Source organism: Labrus bergylta, chromosome 24, assembly GCF_963930695.1.
Source record: "Labrus bergylta chromosome 24, fLabBer1.1, whole genome shotgun sequence".
Taxonomy (NCBI): domain Eukaryota; kingdom Metazoa; phylum Chordata; class Actinopteri; order Labriformes; family Labridae; genus Labrus; species Labrus bergylta.
Window position 1 is genome coordinate 12,400,047 of NC_089218.1, and position 25,234 is coordinate 12,425,280.

At 42.1% G+C, this 25,234-nt stretch overlaps 2 protein-coding genes across 3 annotated transcripts in view; one reads left to right on the plus strand and one right to left on the minus strand.

The window, feature by feature from the left end:
• Positions 1-5,728: 5,728 nt before the first annotated feature.
• LOC109997312 (T-cell surface antigen CD2) lies at positions 5,729-13,913 on the plus strand. The gene is made up of 8 exons (XM_020651740.3): positions 5,729-5,872; positions 10,732-11,007; positions 11,569-11,642; positions 11,861-12,029; positions 12,116-12,178; positions 12,263-12,340; positions 12,540-12,817; positions 13,144-13,913. Exons 1-8 carry the CDS (start codon positions 5,797-5,799, stop codon positions 13,213-13,215), a joined length of 1,086 nt encoding a protein of 361 aa, XP_020507396.2. The 5' UTR covers positions 5,729-5,796; the 3' UTR covers positions 13,216-13,913.
• A 3,656-nt stretch (positions 13,914-17,569) lies between these two features.
• ptgfrnb (prostaglandin F2 receptor inhibitor b) overlaps positions 17,570-25,234 on the minus strand; it is a 36,073-nt gene continuing 28,408 nt past the window's right edge. Inside the window, exons 12-15 of one of the 2 annotated variants that reach the window (XM_065951824.1) lie at positions 21,158-21,344; positions 20,948-21,066; positions 20,528-20,578; positions 17,570-19,571 (exon numbers count right to left, since the gene is read on the minus strand). In XM_065951824.1, the coding sequence (XP_065807896.1) occupies positions 19,459-19,571; positions 20,528-20,578; positions 20,948-21,066; positions 21,158-21,344 (470 nt within the window). In that variant the 3' untranslated portion in view covers positions 17,570-19,458. Of the gene's footprint in view, positions 19,572-19,617; positions 20,322-20,527; positions 20,579-20,947; positions 21,067-21,157; positions 21,345-25,234 lie in introns of those variants that run through there. The other variant, XM_065951825.1, reaches the window with a different exon arrangement.

Below are 25,234 nucleotides of genomic sequence, written 5' to 3' on the forward strand. Positions count from 1 at the left end.
ATGGTACAGCAGAGTGTTCTCTGTGAGAGCTCCAGATCCTTTCATGATGATTCATAAAATGTAACTTTGTCCTCCTCTTGCTCTCCTATCAGAGTGACTACAGCCATAGGACAGACAGCTAACAGTTTATTTCAGTTTCACACTTCAGGACCCTGGACCTTAAGGCCGGCATGCTGGAGACTGGACCTAAAGGAAACTGAACCTAAAGGAAACTGGACCTAAAGGCCGGCATGCTGGAGACTGGACCTAAAGGAAACTGGACCTAAAGGTCGGCACGTAGGAAACTGGACTCAAAGGAAACTGGACCTAAAGGAAACTGGACCTAAAGGAAACTGGACTTAAAGGAAACTGGACCTAAAGGCCCTGACACACCAAGGAGACCGTCAGCTGTCGGTCTGACGGTGAGCGGTCGCCCCCTCTAGTCTTTTCGGTGTGTCCAGCTCCGTCGCAACCCATCGGCCCCAGATGGCCTTTTTTTTGGCCGACTCCACAAGGGCTGACAACACCAGCGCCATTTTCAACTTTTTATGTTCATGTTACCCTAAATCAATAAAATGCAGAAGCAAACAAGAAGAAGAACTTGTCACACGTTCAGGTGTCTTAAAGGTTTGTTGACGTCTCTCATCATAACCCCTCAACGCATTCTCCATCTTAAAACATTCTGATTAGAAACGTTTAAAAGTATTGTGTAAGTTACTATCTAGAAACATTTTATACCTATATTCTATTTCCTGTAACACTGAGGCTCTTTATTGTACAATTCATCTAAAACACTTAAAACACTTATTGGGGTGGCAGTGGCCTAGTGGTACGTACATGAGTCCAATGTCCCCACATTTCATCCCCCCTCTCTCTGTCCCTGATTTCTGACTCTATCCACTGTCCACAGTTCACTCTCAAATGTGTTGTGATGGCGCCCTCGTGTGGTCAGCAGCAGTAACTACAACTCTATGTGAGTGTATTTGAAAAAAGCCCATTTTAGTCCACGGTTCAGGGGGGTGTGTTGTTGTGTAGACGGATACACACACACACACACACACACACACACACACACACACACACACACACACACACACACACACACACACACACACATGCACACACAGAGGTGATTAAGTAGGTTCGGGTGAGTAAAAACAAAAGTGAGAAAAGGAATAAACTTAATGAAGAAATGAAACTTAATGAAGAACACACTCACACACACACACACACACAGAGTGTGTGGAGATGGTTTAGGTTCTCTATTATTGTAGATTTCAGGGGGAGTGTATCCGTGTGTAAGAATCAAGATCATTTCAAACACCTCGACTCTCTCTGTGTTTACACTGTGACAAAACAGGAAGTGCTTTTTCCATCCTCTCTAATAAAACCTTTCTGTAAGATGTCAGAGGAAACAAAGCAGCATGCACCACATCTCCATGGGTAGCAGAATTCAAGGTAACACTGTCTCTTCTCCCCTACACATTGACACACTGATGGTAGTAATCGCTTTACTATCACCCATCAGAAGTAACTAATCCCATTCAAACACCACCACCGAAGCAGCGGGAGCAATTCAGGGTTAAGTGTCTTGGCCAAGGACACATCGGACATGTTGCCCAGCTGGGAATCGAACCCTCGACCTTCAGGTTGAGAAGTGACAACTGAGCGACCAACTGAGCCACAGCTGCCCCAATGAAAGCTGTGAAAAATGAAGCCGATGCTTGAAGTGTAAAAATCCTGCAGTTCCTGGAGTGTCCACTAGAGGCTGGCTGCAGAAGCACAGGAAGTCACATACACACCCCTTCTAAAAGGCCTGTTTTTACAGCAGAGATGAACAGCCTGGTTCAAAAAAACAAATAGGTGTGATTAGCTCATATCTCGATCGAAACACACTGTACCGGGAGGGGGGGGGTGAATGTTTTGATGACTCATCACTTTTGATTTGATGAAGGATAAGAGTTATTCACAATAAGGCGTGTAGCTGATCTGATTGACAGGTGGGCGCAGTGTAACAGTTTGTCAGGAGGATTAAAACCCGCCTCAGCTCCAGCTCTCAGCCTGTCGTTAGGTTGACTAAAAGTTAGACAGCATTTCCAGCATGGAGACCGCCATCGATGGGACTCCAGGTCAAACATGGACACATGTGATGATGTCATAAAGATCAAAGAGATTTAAAGAAGACAAACTCACCAAGTCTGAATGTTTAAGCGGGTCATGAGTTTAAGCAGCAATGTGTCACACACACACACACACACACACACACACACACACACACACACACAGAGGTAATTAAGTAAGTTCGGGTGAGTAAAAACAAAAGTGAGAAAAGGAATAAACTTGCAGCAGAAATGAGACTGAAAGGGATACTTCACCCATTGAAACATGAATCTGTATTGTCATTGGGTCATATCTGTAGTAGAATTGTGAAATAAATTTTGAAGTTGGTGCCTTCTTAGCCGTGAAAAGGCAGAAAGTGTCTTTTTGGCTCATGTTGATGAAAGACACCAACTCCCAGAATGCACAGCACCGCAGGCCACTCCCACTAAGGTCCTCTAGTTCAGAATCAGAAATAATTTATTAATCCCAGAGGGAAACTTGATAGATACAGTTTTTCCAAAATATACAGTATAGTAGTAGAAATATTCATGAGAGCAACCCATCCGAGTACTTTGCCCAAACGATGCCAGCCACGCCCCTTTCTGGGTGAAATCATTCCATCTGAATGAATGGTGGTTAATGGACAAGTTGGGGTCATTACCGATTTAAAGTCTTAAAAAATGAAAACCGTACTTAAAAACTGCAAGTATGAGCCTAAATCTGATGACCAGTGATGTAAACATTTAAAATATGACATTTCTGAGCTCAGATCGGCATCATAATGGTATACAATTAATCGTGTACGTGAGTGTCTGTTCAATCTCTCTCTGTCAAACTGCTCAAACGAGTCATCAGAGGAAACTGACTTTAAACACCTGATGAATAATTATTAACCGTGTTACCCGAGAGGGATCTTTATTTTTAAATATTTATTTGTAATAGTTTCTAACAGTGTTCAGAGCTGTAATGGAGTGGTTACAGACGTTTACATAAACTCTGAGTTATCAGCTGATTTAGTAAAGAATAACACATGTAAAGTCAGCTGGATGATATTAAAACCTTTTGTATTCATACGTGAGTGTAAATAATGATGAGTGGGGCGAGACGAGGTGTTATATCGAGCTAGCAAACTTTTTATTTTGACATTTATTTTTCAGTAAGAGGATTTGGTGTAGTGTTCCTTCGTTTAGAAACATTTTCACCAACACATTTATGTGATGTGACAGTTGAAACGTTGTTAATACGTTAGTGAATGAATGTGTGAAGTGACACTTCTCTTCTGTCACGGAGTGATTGCTGCCTTAAAGCCAGCAGGAACATGACAGCGGTCTGCAATTCAGTCTGTAAGATGTCAGAGGAAACAGAGCAGCATGCACCACATCTCCATGGGTAGCAGAATTCAAGGTAACACTGTCTCTTCTCCCCTACACATTGACACACTGATGGTAGTAATCGCTTTACTATGAACCACCATTCATCTGAATGAATGGTGGTTAATGGACAAGTCTTTACAAGACAAACACACCAAGTCTGAATGTTTAAGAGTTTAAGCAGCAATGTGTCATAAGCTGCCCATTTCACACAGTTCATACATGTTAAGACATGCAGCGCGCACACACACACACACACACACACACACACACACACACACACACACACACACACACACACAGAGGTAATTAAGTAAGTTCGGGTGAGTAAAAACAAAAGTGAGAAAAGGAATAAACTTGCAGCAGAAATGAGACTGAAAGGGATACTTCACCCATTGAAACATGAATCTGTATTGTCATTGGGTCATATCTGTAGTAGAATTGTGAAATAAATTTTGAAGTTGGTGCCTTCTTAGCCGTGAAAAGGCAGAAAGTGTCTTTTTGGCTCATGTTGATGAAAGACACCAACTCCCAGAATGCACAGCACCGCAGGCCACTCCCACTAAGGTCCTCTAGTTCAGAATCAGAAATAATTTATTAATCCCAGAGGGAAACTTGATAGATACAGTTTCTCCAAAATATACAGTATAGTAGTAGAAATATTCATGAGAGCAACCCATCCGAGTACTTTGCCCAAACGATGCCAGCCACGCCCCTTTCTGGGTGAAATCATTCCATCTGAATGAATGGTGGTTAATGGACAAGTTGGGGTCATTACCGATTTAAAGTCTTAAAAAATGAAAACCCTACTTAAAAACTGCAAGTATGAGCCTAAATCTGATGACCAGTGATGTAAACATTTAAAATATGACATTTCTGAGCTCAGATCGGCATCATAATGGTATAAAATTAATTGTGTATGTGAGTGTCTGTTCAATCTCTCTCTGTCAAACTGCTCAAACAAGTCATCAGAGGAAACTGACTTTAAACACCTGATGAATAATTATTAACCGTGTTACCCGAGAGGGATCTTTATTTTTAAATATTTATTTGTAATAGTTTTCAGAGCTGTAATGGAGTGGTTACAGACGTTTACATAAACTCTGAGTTATCAGCTGATTTAGTAAAGAATAACACATGTAAAGTCACCTGGATGATATTAAAACCTTTTGTATTCATACGTGAGTGTAAATAATGATGAGTGGGGCGAGACGAGGTGTTATATCGAGCTAGCAAACTTTTTATTTTGACATTTATTTTTCAGTAAGAGGATTTGGTGTAGTGTTCCTTCGTTTAGAAACATTTTCACCAACACATTTGTGTGATGTGACAGTTGAAACGTTGTTAATACGTTAGTGAATGAATGTGTGAAGTGACACTTCTCTTCTGTCACGGAGTGATTGCTGCCTTAAAGCCAGCAGGAACATGACAGCGGTCTGCAATTCAGTCTGTAAGATGTCAGAGGAAACAGAGCAGCATGCACCACATCTCCATGGGTAGCAGAATTCAAGGTAACACTGTCTCTTCTCCCCTACACATTGACACACTGATGGTAGTAATCGCTTTACTATCACCCATCAGAAGTAACTAATCCCATTCAAACACCACCACCGAAGCAACGGGAGCAATTCAGGGTTAAGTGTCTTGCCCAAGGACACATCGGACATGTTGCCCAGCTGGGAATCGAACCCTCGACCTTCAGGTTGAGAAGTGACAACTGAGCGACCAACTGAGCCACAGCTGCCCCAATGAAAGCTGTGAAAAATGAAGCCGATGCTTGAAGTGTAAAAATCCTGCAGTTCCTGGAGTGTCCACTAGAGGCTGGCTGCAGAAGCACAGGAAGTCACACACACACCCATTCTAAAAGGCCTGTTTTTACAGCAGAGATGAACATGTTTTACAGCCTGGTTCAAAAAAACAAATAGGGGGGGGGAATGAATGGTGGTTAATGGACAAGACAAACACACCAAGTCTGAATGTTTAAGCAGCAATGTGTCATAACCTGCCCATTTCACACAGTTCACACATGTCAAGACATGCAGCGCACACACACACACACACACACACACACACACAGACACTGACATCCATCCATCCTGTCGACCTGCTCGTTTAAAGGTCGACCTCGTCTCTGAAAAACGTTTTACGTGCAGAAATGATACCACAATTGTGTGTGTGTGATGTTTAAATGTGATGATATGGGTTTTTTTTTTGGAAGAAGCCTCTTGGATCACTTCCTGCACACACACACACACACACACACACACACACACACACACAGGTATATAAAGATGGAGACAGGAAATAAGCAGTCATTGTTCTTCTTGTACGGCTTAATGTGACGACGATGAAGATGGCTGCTGCGTTCATCGTCTCTGCGCTTCTCATCTGCTGCTCCTTCACCTCCTGCACGGCAACACCAGGTACACCTCTACTCCTCCTCTACACCTCCTCAGAGGTGTCAAGTAACAAATACTTTGTTACCTTACTTCAGTAGAAACTTTGGGTATCTATACTTTACTGGAGTAATTATTTTTCAGCTGACGTTTCACTTCTACTTCTTACATTTTCACACAATTATATGTACTTTCTACTCCTTGCATTTTAAAAATAGCCTCGTTGCTCCTATTTCATTACGGCTTGTTGTCATACCGGCTTCCAAAAAAAAAATGTTGTGGTTGGATTAGAAGTATAAACATATACCATTCTGACACCCTATTGGCTCCATCATAACATAACATTTTAGTAATTATGGCCTTTAGACATTTTTTGGGGGGGGAGGTGGGGTAGTGCACTATAGGCTTCTGTGGTGCGGCCTAAGCTTTTGTCCTTAATGGCATTTTTTCCCCTTACATTACTTTTACTGTTATACTTTAAGTAGTTTTGAAACCAGTACTTTTACACTTTGAGTAAAAAGCTTGAGTTGATACATCAACTTCTACAAAAGTCTTTTTAAACCCTAGTATCTATACTTCTATCTGATTAATGAATGTCAATACTTTTGACACCTCTGCTCCTCCTCTACACCTCCTCTACTCTTCTATTTTTGATAAGCTGCAAAGAAGACGTCACTTCGACTTCTAAATGTCATATACATTTCTTCAGCCTCAGTGCAAACGTTTCTTTTTCCAGCTCTCCACATACACTGGGCTCCTCTCCACCAATAGATCTGCTGCCATAGGAGAGGCTTACAGTCTGTGTCACAGCTACACAGACCTAAAGTAGAGTTACCCTCTGATGGTCGGCAGATTTGAACATGAATACTGGGATCAAACACACAGGTTCTAGAAATGTAATAAATCAAATCTTTACCAATATATACAGTATGTATAGATATTTAGATATCTATATATATGTATGTGTTTGTGGCTTTGTAAAAACAGTTTGTCATTGCAGCTCAAACCGGAAGAATTTATTTTCATGTCGAGACTAAGAGCTGAGCGTGCAGGAGCAGGAAGTGTTTGTGGTCACGGCGGTCTGAAACTGGGTTAACAAACAGGAAGCAACGCACAAAAGACACAGAACAACCAGGACAGCAGTCACACACACACTTACATATTTTCTTTAAATTGTGTAATTTAAAAAAAGAGTAATTCTTCTTTTAGGTTTGTGAAGCTGGAATACTGTGTAACAGACCTCATAGCAGCAGAGTTATATTTGGATTGAAGTGTCTGTTGTGAGCTGAGAAGGAAATGTGACTCTGAGACTGAAGAAATTTATAATTATGTATTTATAAGATATTTACGAGTCAAGGTGATGTCTTCTTTCTAGCCAGGGAATTTGCAGGATGTACCATCTAGCAGAATATAAGCAACACTGTGAAGATGAAGACTTTGCCAATGATTGCCAGCGATTGTGAGATCTTGGTCAGCATGGGTCAGCGATGGTCCGCACTTTGTCAGCCATGTGTGTTGTGTGTCTGTGTTGTCTGACCTTGGCTGAAGAAATCCTGAGAGGCTGCTGTGTAAAGAAACCATCAGTATTAACTAATCCATTCATACATATTCACACACTGATGGTAGAGGCTGCTGTGTAAAGAAACCATCAGTATTAACTAATCCATTCATACACATTCACACACTGATGGTAGAGGCCGCTGTATAAAGAGTCCATCAGTTTTAACTCATCCATTCAGACACATTCACACAATGTGAGTAATATAGCTTAATTATAGATGAAATATAGTCATATATCAATATATATTGATATATGTCTTTATTTATACATATATAAAGTCAATATAGTCATATAGATTAAATATCTCAGCAGGTCAGAGCAGCAGAACAAAGCTGTTACAAGTCTCTGATGGAGAAATCCGATAAATGTTTGGTGACAAGTCTGCAGCCTCAGAGGTGTGAAGACGAGTCTGCACACATCCGTCCAACATTTCCTGTAAGAACACATTAAATGTGGTTGTGTGTTTGCAGAGTGTTCACTGAGCATGTGTGTGTGTGTGTGTGATTTTATGTACTTTTTGTTTGTTTAATTTGAGCACTGACTGTAAAAATGTGTATGTCTTTAGATTATACTCTATATCAATCAGTCTGTAACAGATATATATCAGTCTGTAACAGATATATATCAGCCTGTAACAGATATATATCGGTCTGTAACAGATATATATCGGCTTGTTACAGATATATATCAGCCTGTAACAGATATATATCAGCCTGTAACAGATATATATCAGTCTGTAACAGATATATATCGGCTTGTTACAGATATATATATATCAGCCTGTAACAGATATATATATATCAGCCTGTAACAGATATATATCAGCCTGTAACAGGTATATATCAGCCTGTAACAGATATATATATATCAGCCTGTAACAGATATATATCGGTCTGTAACAGATATATATATATATATATATATATATCAGCCTGTAACAGATATATATATCAGCCTGTAACAGATATATATCGGTCTGTAACAGATATATATATATATATATATATATATATATATATATATATATATATATATCAGCCTGTAACAGATATATAGATCAGCCTGTAACAGATTTATATCAGTCTGTAACAGATGTATATCAGCCTGTAACAGATATATAGATCAGCCTGTAACAGATATATATATATATATATATCAGCCTGTAACAGATATATATATATCAGCCTGTAACAGATATATATATATATCAGCCTGTAACAGATATATATATATATATATATCAGTCTGTAACAGATATATATCGGTCTGTAACATATATATATTAGTCTGTAACAGATATCGGCCTGTAACAGATATATATATATCAGCCTGTAACAGATATATATCAGCCTGTAACAGATATATATCTATATCAGCCTGTAACAGATATATATATATCAGCCTGTAACAGATATATATATATATATATATATATATATATATATATATATCAGCCTGTAACAGATATATATATATATCAGCCTGTAACAGATATATATATATATCAGCCTGTAACAGATATATATCAGCCTGTAACAGATATATATATATCAGTCTGTAACATATATATATCGGCTTGTTACAGATATATATCAGTCTGTAACAGATGTATATATATATATATATATATATATATATATATATATATATATATATATATATATATATATCAGCCTGTAACAGATATATATATCAGCCTGTAACAGATATATATATATATATATATATATATATATATATATATCAGCCTGTAACAGATATATATATATCAGCCTGTAACAGATATATATATATATATATATATATATATATATATATATATATATCAGCCTGTAACAGATATATATATCAGCCTGTAACAGATATATATATATATATATATATATATATATCAGCCTGTAACAGATATATATATATCAGCCTGTAACAGATATATATATATATATATATATATATATATATATATCAGCCTGTAACAGATATATATATATCAGCCTGTAACAGATATATATATATCAGCCTGTAACAGATATATATATATATATATATATATATATATATATATCAGCCTGTAACAGATATATATATATATATCAGCCTGTAACAGATATATATATATATATATATATATATATATATCAGCCTGTAACAGATATACATCAGCCTGTAACAGATATATATCGGCTTGTTACAGATATATATCGGCTTGTTACAGATAAATCAGCCTGTAACAGATATATATCACCTTGTTACAGATAAATCAGCCTGTAACAGATATATATCAGTCTGTAACATATATATATCGGCTTGTTACAGATATATATCAGTCTGTAACCGATATATATCAGCCTGTAACAGATATATATCGGCTTGTTACAGATAAATCAGCCTGTAACAGATATATTTTGACCTTTAACAGATATCAGTCTGTTTGAGCAGGGTTTTTTTAAGTATCCTGTTTCTGTGTCAGGATACAGGACACTGTGTCATGTTAACGTCTGACCTGGATTTTTCAGAATAAATGTAAAACTCAGATTATCAAGAAAAAAAGTTTAATTTCAAAGAGTAACAGTGACTCACAGACCATCACCCTTCCACACATGTCATTATCGTCATGGAAACTGTGGCTGATTGTCTTCTTCACACCATGACTCAGGATGGGACTTCCTGTCACAAACGGATACAAAACTAAAACTCCACAAAGTTTCTTCATCTGAGTGCAAACCACATAGTTTTATTTTTAACCATTTCTTCACAGAAATCTTCAGTTCTTTATCGCTCATCATAAAATTAGAAGAGAAACTTGAGACATGAAGCCCGACCAATGTATAATTACTTTATTCAATGTTTGATTTTTAAAATATATATTTATGAACCCTCCAGTTTGTATTCTACAACACTGCAGCCTGTAGGGGTCACTGATGAGTCTTTATCATCGTCTGTATAAAATGATGGACGACTCCACAGCTCCATGAAAGTGAAGCCAGAACATTTAGAGCTCCCCCTGCTGACTGACTGAAGAATAGCTCATTAGTTCCGCCTCCTCCATGTTAACAGATGGGACTAGGGTCAAAGTATAAAGTTTAAATACACTTCAGATAAATGTTTCTCTGACATCTCCACAGTCTGTTTTTATTATGTTGAGCTATGTCTCAGTGTTCATGTTTCTGAGAAGTTTAGTTTCAATTATTATTGATGATATAAAAAAGGAGTATTACATCATGATTGACAGCTGTGTTGACCAATGAGGCTCCTGAGTATTGGATTATCAGAGTAGAGGAGGAATGTCTAGAGGAAACGTAACAAACCCTCTCTGTGTCCACAGATTGTGAACAGTATGCTCCAGCAGGGGGCGACTTCACGGTGCACCTTCGAGTCAAACTGGACGCCACGGACAAATTAACGTGGAAACGTAACGAAGAAAACATATTTAGAAGAAAGGGACCGTTGATGATCTTGGGGAAGGATGATGATGTCTCTGAGGACGGATCTCTGAGGCTGAGAAAAGTGACAAAGGAAATGGAGGGGACTTACGAGGCCGAGGTCCACAATCAAGCCGGGAATTCACGTGGGAAGTTCCAAAATGTCCTGTGTGTGCAAGGTAACTACACAGACGCCTCTCCCTAAAGCCTGGCTCACACTGCGGGATAACTGGGCCGATTTGAGCTCTGATTCTTCCTTCCTGACAGGGTCGCTCCCGACACCAAAAAAAAAGGGAGGACCACAGTCATTTTTTTGGACTTTTCTGTACAAATCATCAGTGCAGCACTTTTCTGAAACTTGTATCCACATATCTACGATTGTATCAATTGTTATTGTATTCTATATCCTACAACAACTTCCACTTCCTTCTCTTTCACCAACCGTCGTCCTTTGTTTTTTTTCAAATGAAACTTCATTAACAATTGTCAACGCTCCGTCCCGATTTCTCTCGTACAGTGTGAGCTCTCCGGCTGTGCCTGACAATCGGGTCGTACAGTGTGAGCACGTTGATCTCAAGGTCTGGCCGGATGTCGTAAACGATTCACTCGTACAGTGTGAGCTGACATGCCACCCTGACTTTTATACAATCGGGGAAAAAAAATCGCACAGTGTGAGCCAGGCTTTACCCGACGAACATCAGATCTCTTTTTTTAATAGCGTTTCTTCTTCTCTCCTCCAGAACGCGTCAAGAAACCCAAAATAAAGCATGTCTGTGAATCAGAGAAGGTCAAGTTCATCTGCGGAGGTGGTCAGGTGAGTCAATCAATCAATTTTTATTTGTATAGCGTCAAATCATAACAAGTGTTATCTCGAGAGACTAAGGTCTTTTACCTGCTACAAAAAGCAGGTAGAAGACCTTACTCATTGTTATGTTACAACACAGCGTCCGTGCAATGTTTTCTTTAGCTTTATACTTTTATTTGTAGAAGACACAGAAACATAAAAGGTCCAAACCATTAACCCTCCGACAGGTGAAAGGTGTGAGCTACAGGTGGCATATGAACGGCAAAGAGTTGAAGTACACAGTCGAGTCTGTGAACCTCTTAGTTAAAGATGTGACGGAGGGAGTCTCCTGCACCGTGTCTAACAAAGTCAGCAACATGAGCAGCGAGGCCATCAGTCATGACTGTATCAAGTCAGGTGAGCTCTGATCACACCTGTCCTATCCCTTCACCTCACATGTAACCGAGCTAACCACTGGATGGATTCCCTCTTTTCTCCTTCAGGGTTTGAGTTACCTGAATTTATTCCAGGGGTAAGCACCTGGGTCCTTGTGGGCGCTGGAGGAGGTGTGTCCGCTCACCTGTTCATGGATCAAGAATAAATGTCAACTCACATTGTGGTTCAAAATAAACAAACTTTATCTCCTCCAGGAGTTGTTCTGATTCTGTTTGTCGTCGTCATCGTTTGCTGCATTCTGACCAGGCGGAGACAACACATGCACGTGAAGGGTAACACTTTTTTATTTTAAAAGATGGAAACAAACTTCTCGCTGTGTGTGTGTTCATTTTCATAGCTAAAAACAACTGATCATGGGAGTTTCGGGGGAGATGAATTGGGCCAGAAATTGTTTATGCCAGCTTAAGCATTATAGCATTAGCTTAATTTAGCATCAAACCTTCAGTCTGTGCTTTTGGTTTCTCTCCACAGAAGAGGAGGAGCTTCGTTTGGGCTGGACCAATCCCAACCAACATCCTCATCAGCACCATCCTCACCCGTCCAATCAACAACATCCTCATCATTCTCACCCAGCCAATCAACAACATCCTCATCATCACCATTCTCACCCGCCCAATAAACAACATCCCCATCATCAGCAGCAGCAGCCGGCCGGTCACACCGGGCCACGCCCACATCGCAACAAACAGCAGCGCCAAAGAAACCCCAACCAGCCCGGTGATCAGCCTCAGCCCAGCCCCCGACGACAGGTAAGCGCACAGGTTGACACAGAGGAGCTAAGCTAGGCTAACACTAAAGTACAGTTGACGTGCAATGAAAGTTGGACATTTTAACATGGGGCTCTATTAGGACTGACTCACTGCAGGAGACAGACTCTAGTGGACACTGGAGGAACTGCAGCTGTAAAGTTAGACATTTTAACATGGGGCTCCGTCGGGACTGACACACTGCAGGAGTCTTCTCCACAGACTCTAGTGGACACTGGAGGAACTGCAGTTTTTAGCACTTCAATAAATAATCCAAACAAATAAACAAACAAAATGTAGTGTATTTACCGGTGTTCTCTTCTCCTCAGCTCCCCCGAGAGCCTGATGAAGAGCAGCCCCCTCCTCTTCCTCAGCCCAGGAAGAACGCTCCCCGAGTGTGACTCCACTAGAAGCCTCCCCTCCTCCTCCTCGTCTCTGCCCCTCCTCCCTGCCCCTTCTCCCTGCTGAGGATGACAATGTTGATGGATTCTTCCTCCTTTGAATGAACTTTTTTTTATAGATTTTTTATTTCTTTTTAAGCTGAACTCAAACTAAACACAATCAAACTGTCCCTGTCCTCATGTGAACACAGTTCTTCATTATAGTATGTTTTCTTTTAAATCTTCTTCTTGCCTGATGATTCCTCTGCCTGGATAAATACTCGGCTCTGATTGGCTCAGTTAAAGCGTCTGTCTATAATTAACTCACCTGGTTAACGAGCTCACACCTGTTCACAACAAAGACAGATGAACTTCATTAACACAGTGTCGTCCTGCAGTACGTCTGAACACACCAGGAGGGCGCTGTGACACCAACTGCCTCTAGTTGTCACTGAAACACAAACTTTAGATTCTGATTGGCTGAAATATGAAAACACCTTTTTCCACCTGCTGCAGTCAGTGATGATGTTATCCAAGGTGTGTTCATGTCCTCCTGCCCTGGAGTCTGATTGGCTATGTGCATCCTTAGAGGTGGGGCTTGTGTTGAAATCAGCTGTCTGGGGCTGTTACAGCCATTTGGCCTGTTTGTTGTGAAGGTATGAAGTGTGTTTGTATTTAGATAAATCAGCTGATTAAAAAACATGATTTAAAATAATTCATCCACAGATTATAAAATGATTTGTTGCCTCGAATATTTTGAATTTTTTTTAATATTGATGAAAAAAAAATCCATAAAATCCTCATTAGTGACTGACAACCGTCTGCTTCTGCCCCCTGGTGGATCCTCAGTGCACTGCATGTCTCTGGTTATTTATTCACCAGTAGAAAAGAAGAAGCAGAGGTTTATCAAACATGATTCTCTTCATGGTTATTCATGATGGAGGAGATCTGAGACCTGCAGGTGAAAGTCACATGATCAGATCCTCTCTCACCTGCACAGTGATCTGAGACGTTCAGGTAGAGGTCACATGATCAGATCCTCTCTCACCTGCACAATGATCTGAGACGTGCAGGTAGAGGTCACATGATCAGCCCACACAGAATAAAAACACAACAGATGACAAAAAAATAAAAATAAAAATGCCCGTCCATCTAGCTAGTATCTTAGCTAGCCGAATCCCTGGGCTCAGGTGAGTTTACCTGTTTACTCCATGTCACAGATCAAATTCACAATTGGACTATCTTCAGCGCTGAGAGACAAAAAGGACAACATAGAGGAAGAAGATCAGACTGAAGTTTATCTTCATGAACCTGCAGACAAACATCGTTCACAAACATACACCTGAACACACACCTACACCTGAACACACACTCACACACAAAAGACATTTTTATTATCTCAAGGTTGAGGGTTCAAATCTTCTCTGTCACCTGCAGCTGTTTCTCATTATGTGTGTCCTTCTCAGGTGTGTGTGTGTGTGTCATCCTGCAGGTGTTTCTCATTATGTTTGTCCTCATCAGGTGTGTGTGTGTGCGTCTGTGGTTGTGAGAGAGTGTGTGTTTCAGAGTGTGTGTATTTCAGATTGTGTGTGTGTGTGTTACTGTGAGAGAGAGAAGTGAGGTCAAATATCTTCATCCTAATAATAAATCACACACACACTCAGCACATCCCTCTTCATGTGTTGACATGGTTTCCATGGCGAGGGGAGGTGTTGACGAGTCATGGCAGCAGTCCACACACACACACACACACACACACACACACACACACACACACACACACACACACACACACACACACACACACACACACACACACACACACACACACACACACACACACACACACACACACACACACACACACACACACACACACACACACACACACACACACACACACACACACAGCTGCTGCCTCTAGAGCTCACCCCGAAGGAACCCGGACTCACTCAGTCACAGGACCATGACCCGGATTCACTCAGCCACAAGACCCTGACTCACTCAGTCACAGGACCTTGACCCTGACTCTCTCAGCCACAGGACCATGACCAGGACTCTCTCAGCCACAAGACCCTGACCTGGACTCTCTCAGCCACAAGACCCTGACCTGGACTCTCTCAGCCACAAGACCCTGACCTTGACTCTCTCAGCCACAGGACCCTGACCTGGACTCTCAGCCACAAGACCCTGACCCGGACTCTCTCAGCCACAAGACCCTGACCCGGACTCTCTCAGCCACAGGACTCTGACCCGGACTCACTCAGCCAATCAGTCATGTTACATTACACCACATAAAAACACTGAGAGGGAAATCCACCAAAGTCCTGACAGAAGCAGACTGTAAGCTTCTCTCTCACTCACTCACACACACACACGCAGAGCTGGTGGTGAGGCTGTAAACATCAGCGTCGATTACGTCGGAGATGAGAAAACGTGTCGCCGGCGGTCGACTCGAGGGAGAACAGGCTGCTTCTCTACATGAGCTGCTAAATCTTTCTGTCTGAACGTGTTGTTATGTGGAGCAGCAAGAAGCCTGAGAGCAGCTAAATGCACAACACACACACACACACACACACACACACACACACACACACACACACACACACACACACACACACACACACACACACACACACACACACACACACACACACACACACACACACACACACACACACACACACACACACAGGGTCCATTAAAGGAGACAACGGGACGACTGACAGGACCGCAAACGTCCATGAGAGCCTCAAACACTCTCAGGAGGACGAAAGTGGGTCAACGAGACCCTAAGAGAGAAGAGGAGGGAGCCAATCGACACCACATCTTAACTTCCTCTCACATGATGGAGAGAATGAGGGGTGGAGAGGGAGGGAGAGAGGGAGAGAGGGGGGTGAGAGAGAGGGGGAGAGAGAGAGAGAGAGAGAGAGAGAGAGGCAGGGAGAATGAGAGGGGGGCGATAGAGAGAGGGGGGAGAGAGGGGAGAGAGAGGAGAGGGAGGGAGAGAGAGAGTGTGAGAGGGAGAGACATTAAAAAGGTGTAAAAAAAAAAAGAAAGCCATGAGAGTCGAGTTCGAACTCTTCTACTTCTGCGATCGCCACAAGGAGAGAAAGAAAGGATTGAGAGAAAAGAAGAGCTAAAGAAAATAAAGAGAAATGACAATAAAGATCATAAATGTAGGTTACAGACATTATTAAAAGTATAAAGATCATTAATGATACAGATATTTAAAGTATAAAGATCATAAATGTAGGATCATGGTAATTATGTTTCAGGTGTAGAGAGATAAGAACGACTCTCAGCAGGAAGTCGACAATGACCACAAGAGGGCGCCAGCAGAGCAGGAATGTGTTCCCATCAAAAAGCTGTTTTCAGAGAACCGTGCTAAACCAGCAGACAGCTCAGAAAAACACAGACGCCCCCTACAGGTCACATTGTGCATTACAGCAAGGGAAACATGTTACTTCATAACTTCATAGTTTGTTACTCTTTAAAGTTTAAATTGATTTCAGTCTTTTCTTTAACACGCTGTTTTTAGTTATAACATGCTAAAGCCACCAGGGGGCAGCATCTGAAGAGCTGTTTGTTCACACCTTTTAAAATGAACTCAAATAGGAAGGAAACATCTTTAACTGTTTTCTTTGACTCCGCCCCTCAGAACTGCGTCTGAAGAAATACGAACCAATCAGTAATCTCATTATGACCACCTGATGGAATCCAACACAACACACCCACCATGAACCCTGACCCCCCATTATGTTGATTGGTCAACATGTTTGTCACTTAGAACCCATTTTTTATTCTACAACAAAAATATACGTCTATTTTATGTTATTTTTTTTAAAATGTTGTTCTGTCTGAAGCTGAGTGGACTTAACTTGCTGTATGCTTTTATTTTGAAATAAAGTACGGCCCTTCCTGTAGCTGGAAGAATAGGACATGAAGTTAAACCCAGAAACAGGAAGTGGTTAGGGATCCAAAAGTGAGGTCAAACAGCTCAAAGGAACGGTAAAAAGGTCAATGTGTGATGTCATAAGGTCAATATGTGATGTCATAAGGTGGACTCGTCAGCTGAGCTGTCTGAGAGTTTGTTAAAGTGAAATGAAACATTCAAAGATACAGCAGTGTCCTTCTTTTACATCACTGAGACTACAGCGAGACACTGAGGACCACTATCTACGGAGAGCCTGAAGGGACAAAATAACATGAGATTAATCATTGCATTAATTGATCTGTAACGATGAATTCATACAAACACCTCGTTAATGCTGACAGGCCTGAAATATACAATAATACTAATAACAGACAAACTTAAAGAAACGATGACATCATCAGAGCAGCTACTTCCTGTTCAGAATAAAAGAAGAAGAAACACATCTTACAAATCTATTTATTCAAAACATCAGCACAGTCACAAACTTTGAATCAAAGGACGCTGGGGAACATCTGGACAGGTGTGTGTTTCAGGTGTGTGTGTATGTTTCAGGTGTGTGTGTGTGTATGTTTCAGGTGTATGTTTCAGGTGTGTATGTGTTTCAGATGTGACACACTATCACACACACACAATATCTCACACACACACACCCTTACAGGAGAAAGGTGTGACACCCATCAGCTCAGTGTGTCCTTGTCTCTGATTGGCTGAATTTCACCCCTCGGTGTGTTCATTGCTTAAAATATCGACGACCGAACATCAAAATAAAATCTTTAAAAATCCGTCGTGGCTTCAGCTGACTGACGACGATTATTGCTCAAAAACATCCTCCAGTTAAAAACCAGAGGGAGGAGGACACGGCTAGTTAGCCTAGCTTAGCATAAAGACCGGGTGCAGAGAAACAAACAACTGTTGTGCTAACACGCTTTTGTCTGCTTTCTGCTAAACTAAGCTAAGCTAAGGAGATCCAGACTGGAGCTGTGAGGGGGGATGGGCTGAGTCTGCTCGAGTCGTGCTGACAGAAGCGTCCTTAAAACCTGCTGACACCCTAACCCCTATACCCTAAACCCTAACCTGCAGCCTCAAACTGATGATGTCATGTTGGCCACATCTTCCATACTTTTTTAAATGATATAATCTGTCCTGTTAATGATCGATAGTATCCAAAAATACTGCACTGTACAAACCGACACCTGTCTCAAAGGAAGGACGGGTAAGACAACAACGACGAGTCCATTAAATGTCACCTCACGTTGGGATTTGTGCGTCACATCGTGCGTGCACTCGTGCAGTTTGACGCACAAATCCAACGTTGCCAATGAGTTTAATTTCTCTGAATAAAAAAACAATAAATTCTGCAACATTGGGTGGTGTATTGAGGACTTCTATTCCTGTTGCCGTGATTTAGAATCATATCAAAGATTTAAACTCTGTTGTCATGACGACGACCCTTCAGTGGTGAAAGTGATTCTCCTGCTCCGTCTCATCATGAAGGAAGTGAAAGGTGTTCATGCAGGTGAAATGTGTCCCTGGATCAGGTGTGTGCTGCTCCTGACTGACATCAGTGTGTTTGTAGAAAAACAGAACATGCATCCCCACACACACTAACACACACACTAACACACACACACAGGATACATGAGTGTATATATGTAGAAAAGTCGAGCGTTGATCTGAAGAAGAAGCACGTACTCTCACAAACACTCGACTGCATATCTGGAATTGAAACGTCCACTGAACTAAGGAAGGGAAACATCGTCTGTTGTCTGGAGCACCCGATGAATCCAGGGGCAGGAGTCCTGGTCTCTGTCCCTGATGTACGGATGTTAATCCTCCAGCTGTGTGCTCGGCTGGTGAGTCCTCCGCTCAGACTTGAATACTATCAGAAGGGACGGGAGGGATTTCTTGGCATTAGGAGAAGAAGACGCTGAGCACGTCATGTTTCAGGTGTGTCCAGGTGTGTTCAGGTGTTTTCAGAGCTCCTTATATGGCAGTGTGTTGTGTCAGAGCGTCTGACTCCTCCCACTGTGCTAAAGGTTTATTTCTGTAAAAATCTGGAAGCTCCACACGTTTAAAAATCTTCACACCATGTCAAGTCTCAAAGGCTTGTTCCTATTGGTTAATCATGAGCCCCATGCTCTGATTGGTTAATCCCCTGCTTTGCACGCTGCAGAGTCCTGAGCACCGAGTAACCACGACGATGAGTGAGTTTAGTCCCAGCGTCCGTCAGCTGCAAACAGCTGTGTGTCCCAGTAATCGTCGCCGGGTGTGTGTCTGTGGTGTGTGTGGTGCTTCCTGCAGTGTGTGTGTGCAGGGGAGACTGTGTGTCAGTCCATCTCCAGGTCCATCAGCTTGTTCCGAGAGCGAGGAGTGTGTGTCGTGTTTCTGCAGCAGCACTGAGCACACACAAGCCCGAGGACCAGAGAGAACACACCTACACCTGGAGACAGTCAGGACAGGGTTAGCTTCTATGCTAATGCTATTGAGAAGACACCTACACCTGGAGACAATGGGGACTGGGTTAGCTTCTATGCTAATGCTATTGAGAAGACACCTACACCTGGAGACAATGGGGACAGGGTTAGCTTCTATGCTAATGAGAACACACCTACACCTGGAGACAATGGGGACTGGGTTAGCTTATATGCTAATGAGAAGACACCTACACCTGGAGACAGTGGGGACTGGGTTAGCTTATATGCTAATGCTAATGAGAAGACAACTACACCAGGAGACAATGGGGACAGGGTTAGCTTCTATGCTAATGCTAATGAGAACACACCTACACCTGGAGACAGTGGGGACAGGGTTAGCTTCTATGCTAATGCTATTGAGAAGACACCTACACCTGGAGACAATGGGGACTGGGTTAGCTTCTATGCTAATGCTATTGAGAAGACACCTACACCTGGAGACAATGGGGACAGGGTTAGCTTCTATGCTAATGAGAACACACCTACACCTGGAGACAATGGGGACTGGGTTAGCTTCTATGCTAATGAGAAGACACCTACACCTGGAGACAGTGGGGACTGGGTTAGCTTATATGCTAATGAGAAGACACCTACACCTGGAGACAGTGGGGACTGGGTTAGCTTATATGCTAATGCTAATGAGAAGACAACTACACCAGGAGACAATGGGGACAGGGTTAGCTTCTATGCTAATGCTAATGAGAACACACCTACACCTGGAGACAGTGGGGACAGGGTTAGCTTCTATGCTTATATCTGCTGCAGTATGAACTTAATTCAATTCAATTCAATTAAATTCAACTTAACTAAATTAATGTGGAACATTAATCTGCCTGGAAACAGGAGCACGCTGCATGTTGATTGGTTAACAAGTTTGTTAGCATGCTAACACGGCGTGTAACATAAGGAGGTGTTAGCTTACCTACTGACGCTGACACACCGTATAACAGAGGTAACTTCAGAGACTCCCACACTGAGAGAGAGAGAGAGAGGGAAGAGAGGGAGGGGAGAACATCATGTAGAGAAGCAGGAAGTCAGACATGCTTATCTTGGACCTATGCTAAGCTAACATTCACTCAGGTATAAAACACGTCCACGTATTTTCCTGTTGAGTTAGGAGCACTTTATCTTCCAATCACAGAATCCCTCTCACTTCTTTCCTTCAGACTGAGACAAGAGTGTTGATATTATTTAACTGTTAAAAAAAGACCTCAGATTAGGCCCCTCCCCCACAACCTGAGCTATTAACCATGTCCCCATTACACTAACGAGCCATTAACAGATTTAAACTACATTTATTTATCAGGTGAGAAAGAGGAGAAGGAGGCGTTTGTGAACTCACCTGCAAACTTGACGGTGAGGAAGACTCGTGATGACGTCAGCTCTGCAGCCTGAGTCCACGCACCTGTGGAGGCCGACAGGTACCAGGGCGTGGCCACGCAGTGATACTCTCCACTGTCACTGAACACAGAGAGAGAGAGCGAGAGAGAGAGAGTAAGAATGGTTTGATGATGGATTTAAAGAAACACACACACAGGTGTAACACACTCACCTGTCCTGCGTGCCGTGGATGTTCAGCTGGTAGGTGTGCGTGTCTTTACGTTCGACGGAAACGTCGCTGGATGAGTTTCGAGCGTCCTTCCTTAACACGCCGAAACGGTCCACGCTCGCCACTTGAACGGTTGTCTGACCGCCACGGAGACGAGTGAAAAACCAACGCACCTCGTACGCTAGGTCATCTGAGAGAGAGAGACAGAGAGAGAGAGAGAGAGAGAGAGAGAGAGAGAGAGAGAGAGAGAGAGAGAGAGAGAGAGAGAGAGAGAGAGAGAGAGAGAGAGAGAGAGAGAGAGGTGAGGTGAGAACAGGTGATCAGGGGAGTTCACCAATGAGGCTCTAACTGTAAAATTGAAGCTCACAGCGCCCGCTACAGGGCAAAGATGGTCAGTTCAAGTGAGAAATAAAGTCTATTTATATACGACCTTTCAAAATAAAAGAAGACAAGACATCAAATACAAAAAATGTCTGAAATTTAAATTGAAAAAATAAACATGTTTAGACACCATGACATCATCATCATCATCATCATCATCAAATAAACCTACAGTTAAACACACACACGTGATACTACACTTATTATATCCTGAAAACTACAGAAAGACTGAGAGTTATTTTTAGATACAGAGTGAGAGCGTTAATATCACTGTGATGATTCAAGAACAAAAGAACACACACACACACACACACACACACACACACACTGATAAAAACAGAGATACAGACTCGTGACATAAAAAAAAGACGAGATGGGAAAAAGAAAAACAGAGACAGGAGATGTAATCTGAGCAACGGGAGCGGGCGAGCGAGCTTATTATTTCCAAGAGGAGAGAGAGAGAGAACAGAAACTAGTCATTAGTGTGTCAGCGAGAGAGAGACTATTAACGCTGCAACTCCTCCACACACAACGACACAATAAAAACCCCATGAAGTGTGACTCACACTGTGTCATTAACACACACACACACAAAGAGAACATTTGTCGAGCGAGAGTCTGATGAGAAACAATGATGCTGCTGATGATGAAGATGATGGAGAGAGTTTAATGAATCACAGTGAACATCTCTGCTCACTAATGGATTTAATATTCTGCATTAATAGGCACAGGCGCACACACGCACGCACGCACACACACACACACACACAGTAAACCGTTAAAATCAGTGAATGGATAGATTTCATCATTGTTTCCACTCAGAGGTCCTAAAAAACAGAGACATAAACTCAGATATCTCAGAGTTCTTCTTAAACTCTGTGTCTTAAACTCAGAGATATAGACAGAGAGAATCAGAGATATAGACACAGAATCCGAGATATAGACAGATTCTCTATCTATATCTCTGATTCTCTGAGATCCCTGTGATGAAAGACTCGTTAATCTCTGATGCAGCGTCTCTCTCTCTGGATTCATCTTTTCTCTTCTTGTTAACTCGTCACCACGACGACATCGCACCAAATCAGATCGTCTGATCCTCAATTAACGTGCGAGATGCTGTTCAGTGAGAGGACGTTGATTCAGACTGAACATCTAGTTTAGCATTAATCTCACTCTTAGTATGGGACCAGTTTTTAATTCAGCGTGTCTCGGGGCTGATAACACATCCACTCAAAACTTTCAGTCCATGCTAAAGGTTAGTTTCATCTGTGTTTGATTTAATCATCGCACTGAAGTCTGAGGAGCAAAGATCAGAGTTTAAACTTTACAACACACGACGGAAATCACATGAAGAAAGAATCATTCCTCTTCAGTGGAGTCAGAAGAAGCCTCATCCTCGCTGTTATATTTAACCAAAGAGAGGAAGACGAGGTGGAAGAGGAAAGACGAGGAGGAAGAAGAGGAAGACGAGGAGGAAGAGGAAAGACGAGGAGGAAGAGGAAGGCGAGGAAGACTAAGAGGAAATACGAGGAGGAAGAGGAAGACGAGGAGGAAGAAGACGAGGAAGAAGAAGACGAGGAAGACAAAGAGGAAGACGAGGAGGAAGAGGAAGACAAGGATGAAGAGGAAGCAAGAGGAAAACGAGGAGGAAGAGGAAGACAAAGAGGAAGACGAGGAGGAAGAGGAAAGACGAGGACGAAGAAGAAGACAAGGAGGAAGAGGAAGGCAAGGACGAAGAGGAAAGAGGAGGAGGAAGAAGAGGAAAGACGAGGAGAAAGACGAAAACAAAGAGGAAGAGGATGGTGATCATGATGATGAAGAAACACGAGGATAGCAAGGGGTAAAAAGAAAACGAGCCGAGAGTCCATTCAGCCAGAGAGGAGGAAACACGAAGTGACACTAAGTGAGGGGTGAACGGGTCGACTGGCCGTCCATACAACCCCCCCCCCCCCCCCCCCGCAGACTCACTGAGCAGAATCAGCTGATGACTAACACTCATATCGCTCTGATGTTTGCTCAGTTTGTTCTTTATTGTAGAGCTGCAGTAAACAGAACACTTTGAAGGACTCTTTCTTTTTGTGAATGAATTAAAATCTTTCAGTTAATCTTGATCCGGACATCATAGATGTCTCACGTTAGGCCCCACCCCCAAAGCCTGAAATATGACTATAACCACACCTCCATTACACTAATGAGCCATTAAAATATTTACATTAAGCTCTACAACATTCTTCCTTCTACACTTTTAGATGGCACACATTTTAAAATCATACAATCTCTGTGTCTATGCAGACGATGGTGTGAGCTCTGTGTCTATGCAGACGATGGTGTGAGCTCTGTGTGTGAGCTCTGTGTCTATGCAGACGATGGTGTGAGCTCTGTGTCTATGCAGACGATGGTGTGAGCTCTGTCTCTATGCAGACGATGGTGTGAGCGCTGTCTCTATGCAGGCGATGGTGTGAGCGCTGTCTCTATGCAGACGATGGTGTGAGCGCCGTCTCTATGCAAACGATGGTGTGAGCGCTGTCTCTATGCAGACGATGGTGTGAGCGCTGTCTCTATGCAGACGATGGTGTGAGCTCTGTCTCTATGCAGATGATGGTGTGAGCTCCGTCTCTATGCAGATGATGTTGTGAGCTCCGTTTAATGCAGACGATGTTGTGAGCTCTGTTTCTATGCAGACGATGTTGTGAGCTCTGTTTTTATGCAGACGATGTTGTGAGCTCTGTTTCTATGCAGACGATGTGTGAGCTCTAACCGGTTAGCCAGACAAGATAACTGAATTTATTTGTGTCTCTGATAAATGTAAATCTAGAGGATAAATGCTTTTAATATTTTAAACCGTTTAAAAAACTGAAATGTTAAGAGTAAACAAACTGTAATAATCGTCAGGTATCTGTTGGAGGGAGCAGTTTGTTTTTATTTCTGAGTAAAGATTCTGTTTAAGAGTATAAACAACAACATATTTCTAACTGTTTATCGGCACAGACATTCTATTCTGACAGGATGCTTTTTATCTTCAATTTTTTCTTATATAGTCACATCAGTGAGAGCCAACAGTCTGCAGGTGTGTGAGTGTGGTTTAGGTGCGTGAGTGTGTGTGTGTGTGTGTGTGTGTGTGTGTGTGTGTCAACCCTTCGTTAATGATCAAAGACACAAGTTTGCATAAATCTGCAGGACTGACGTGTGAACCCGACTCTCTCAAATGAGAAACTCTGAGCGAGCTGCCATTTTTGTTTCTTTGTTCCTGGCACACACACACAGTGTTTAACACACACACACACATCTCCACAAACATCCCTGATAAAGAATAACTCCCCCCCCACCCAGAATCTCCCCCCCATCTGTTCCTTCAACCCGTCACCCCCCTCATGAACTCGTGAACTCACCCCCCACCCCCCGACACTCAGAGATAAACTTCAGGCTCAGATTACACACTGAACAGAGTGAGTGTGTGTACTGCTCCATGCCAACCCTCTCGTCTGTATCTCTGAGTGTGAATAAAAGATCAAACTGACGACCCAGCAGTGTGTGTGTTTGTGTTTGGACACACACACTCACTCAAAGTTAGGAAAAACAGAACTTTAAAGGTTTCTGAAGACAGAAATGTAAAGGTAACATAAAACTGGCCACTGCCAACAGCTCCCTTAAAAAGGCCACATGAAGGGTTCCCTAAAACAGACACTAACCACAGCTACA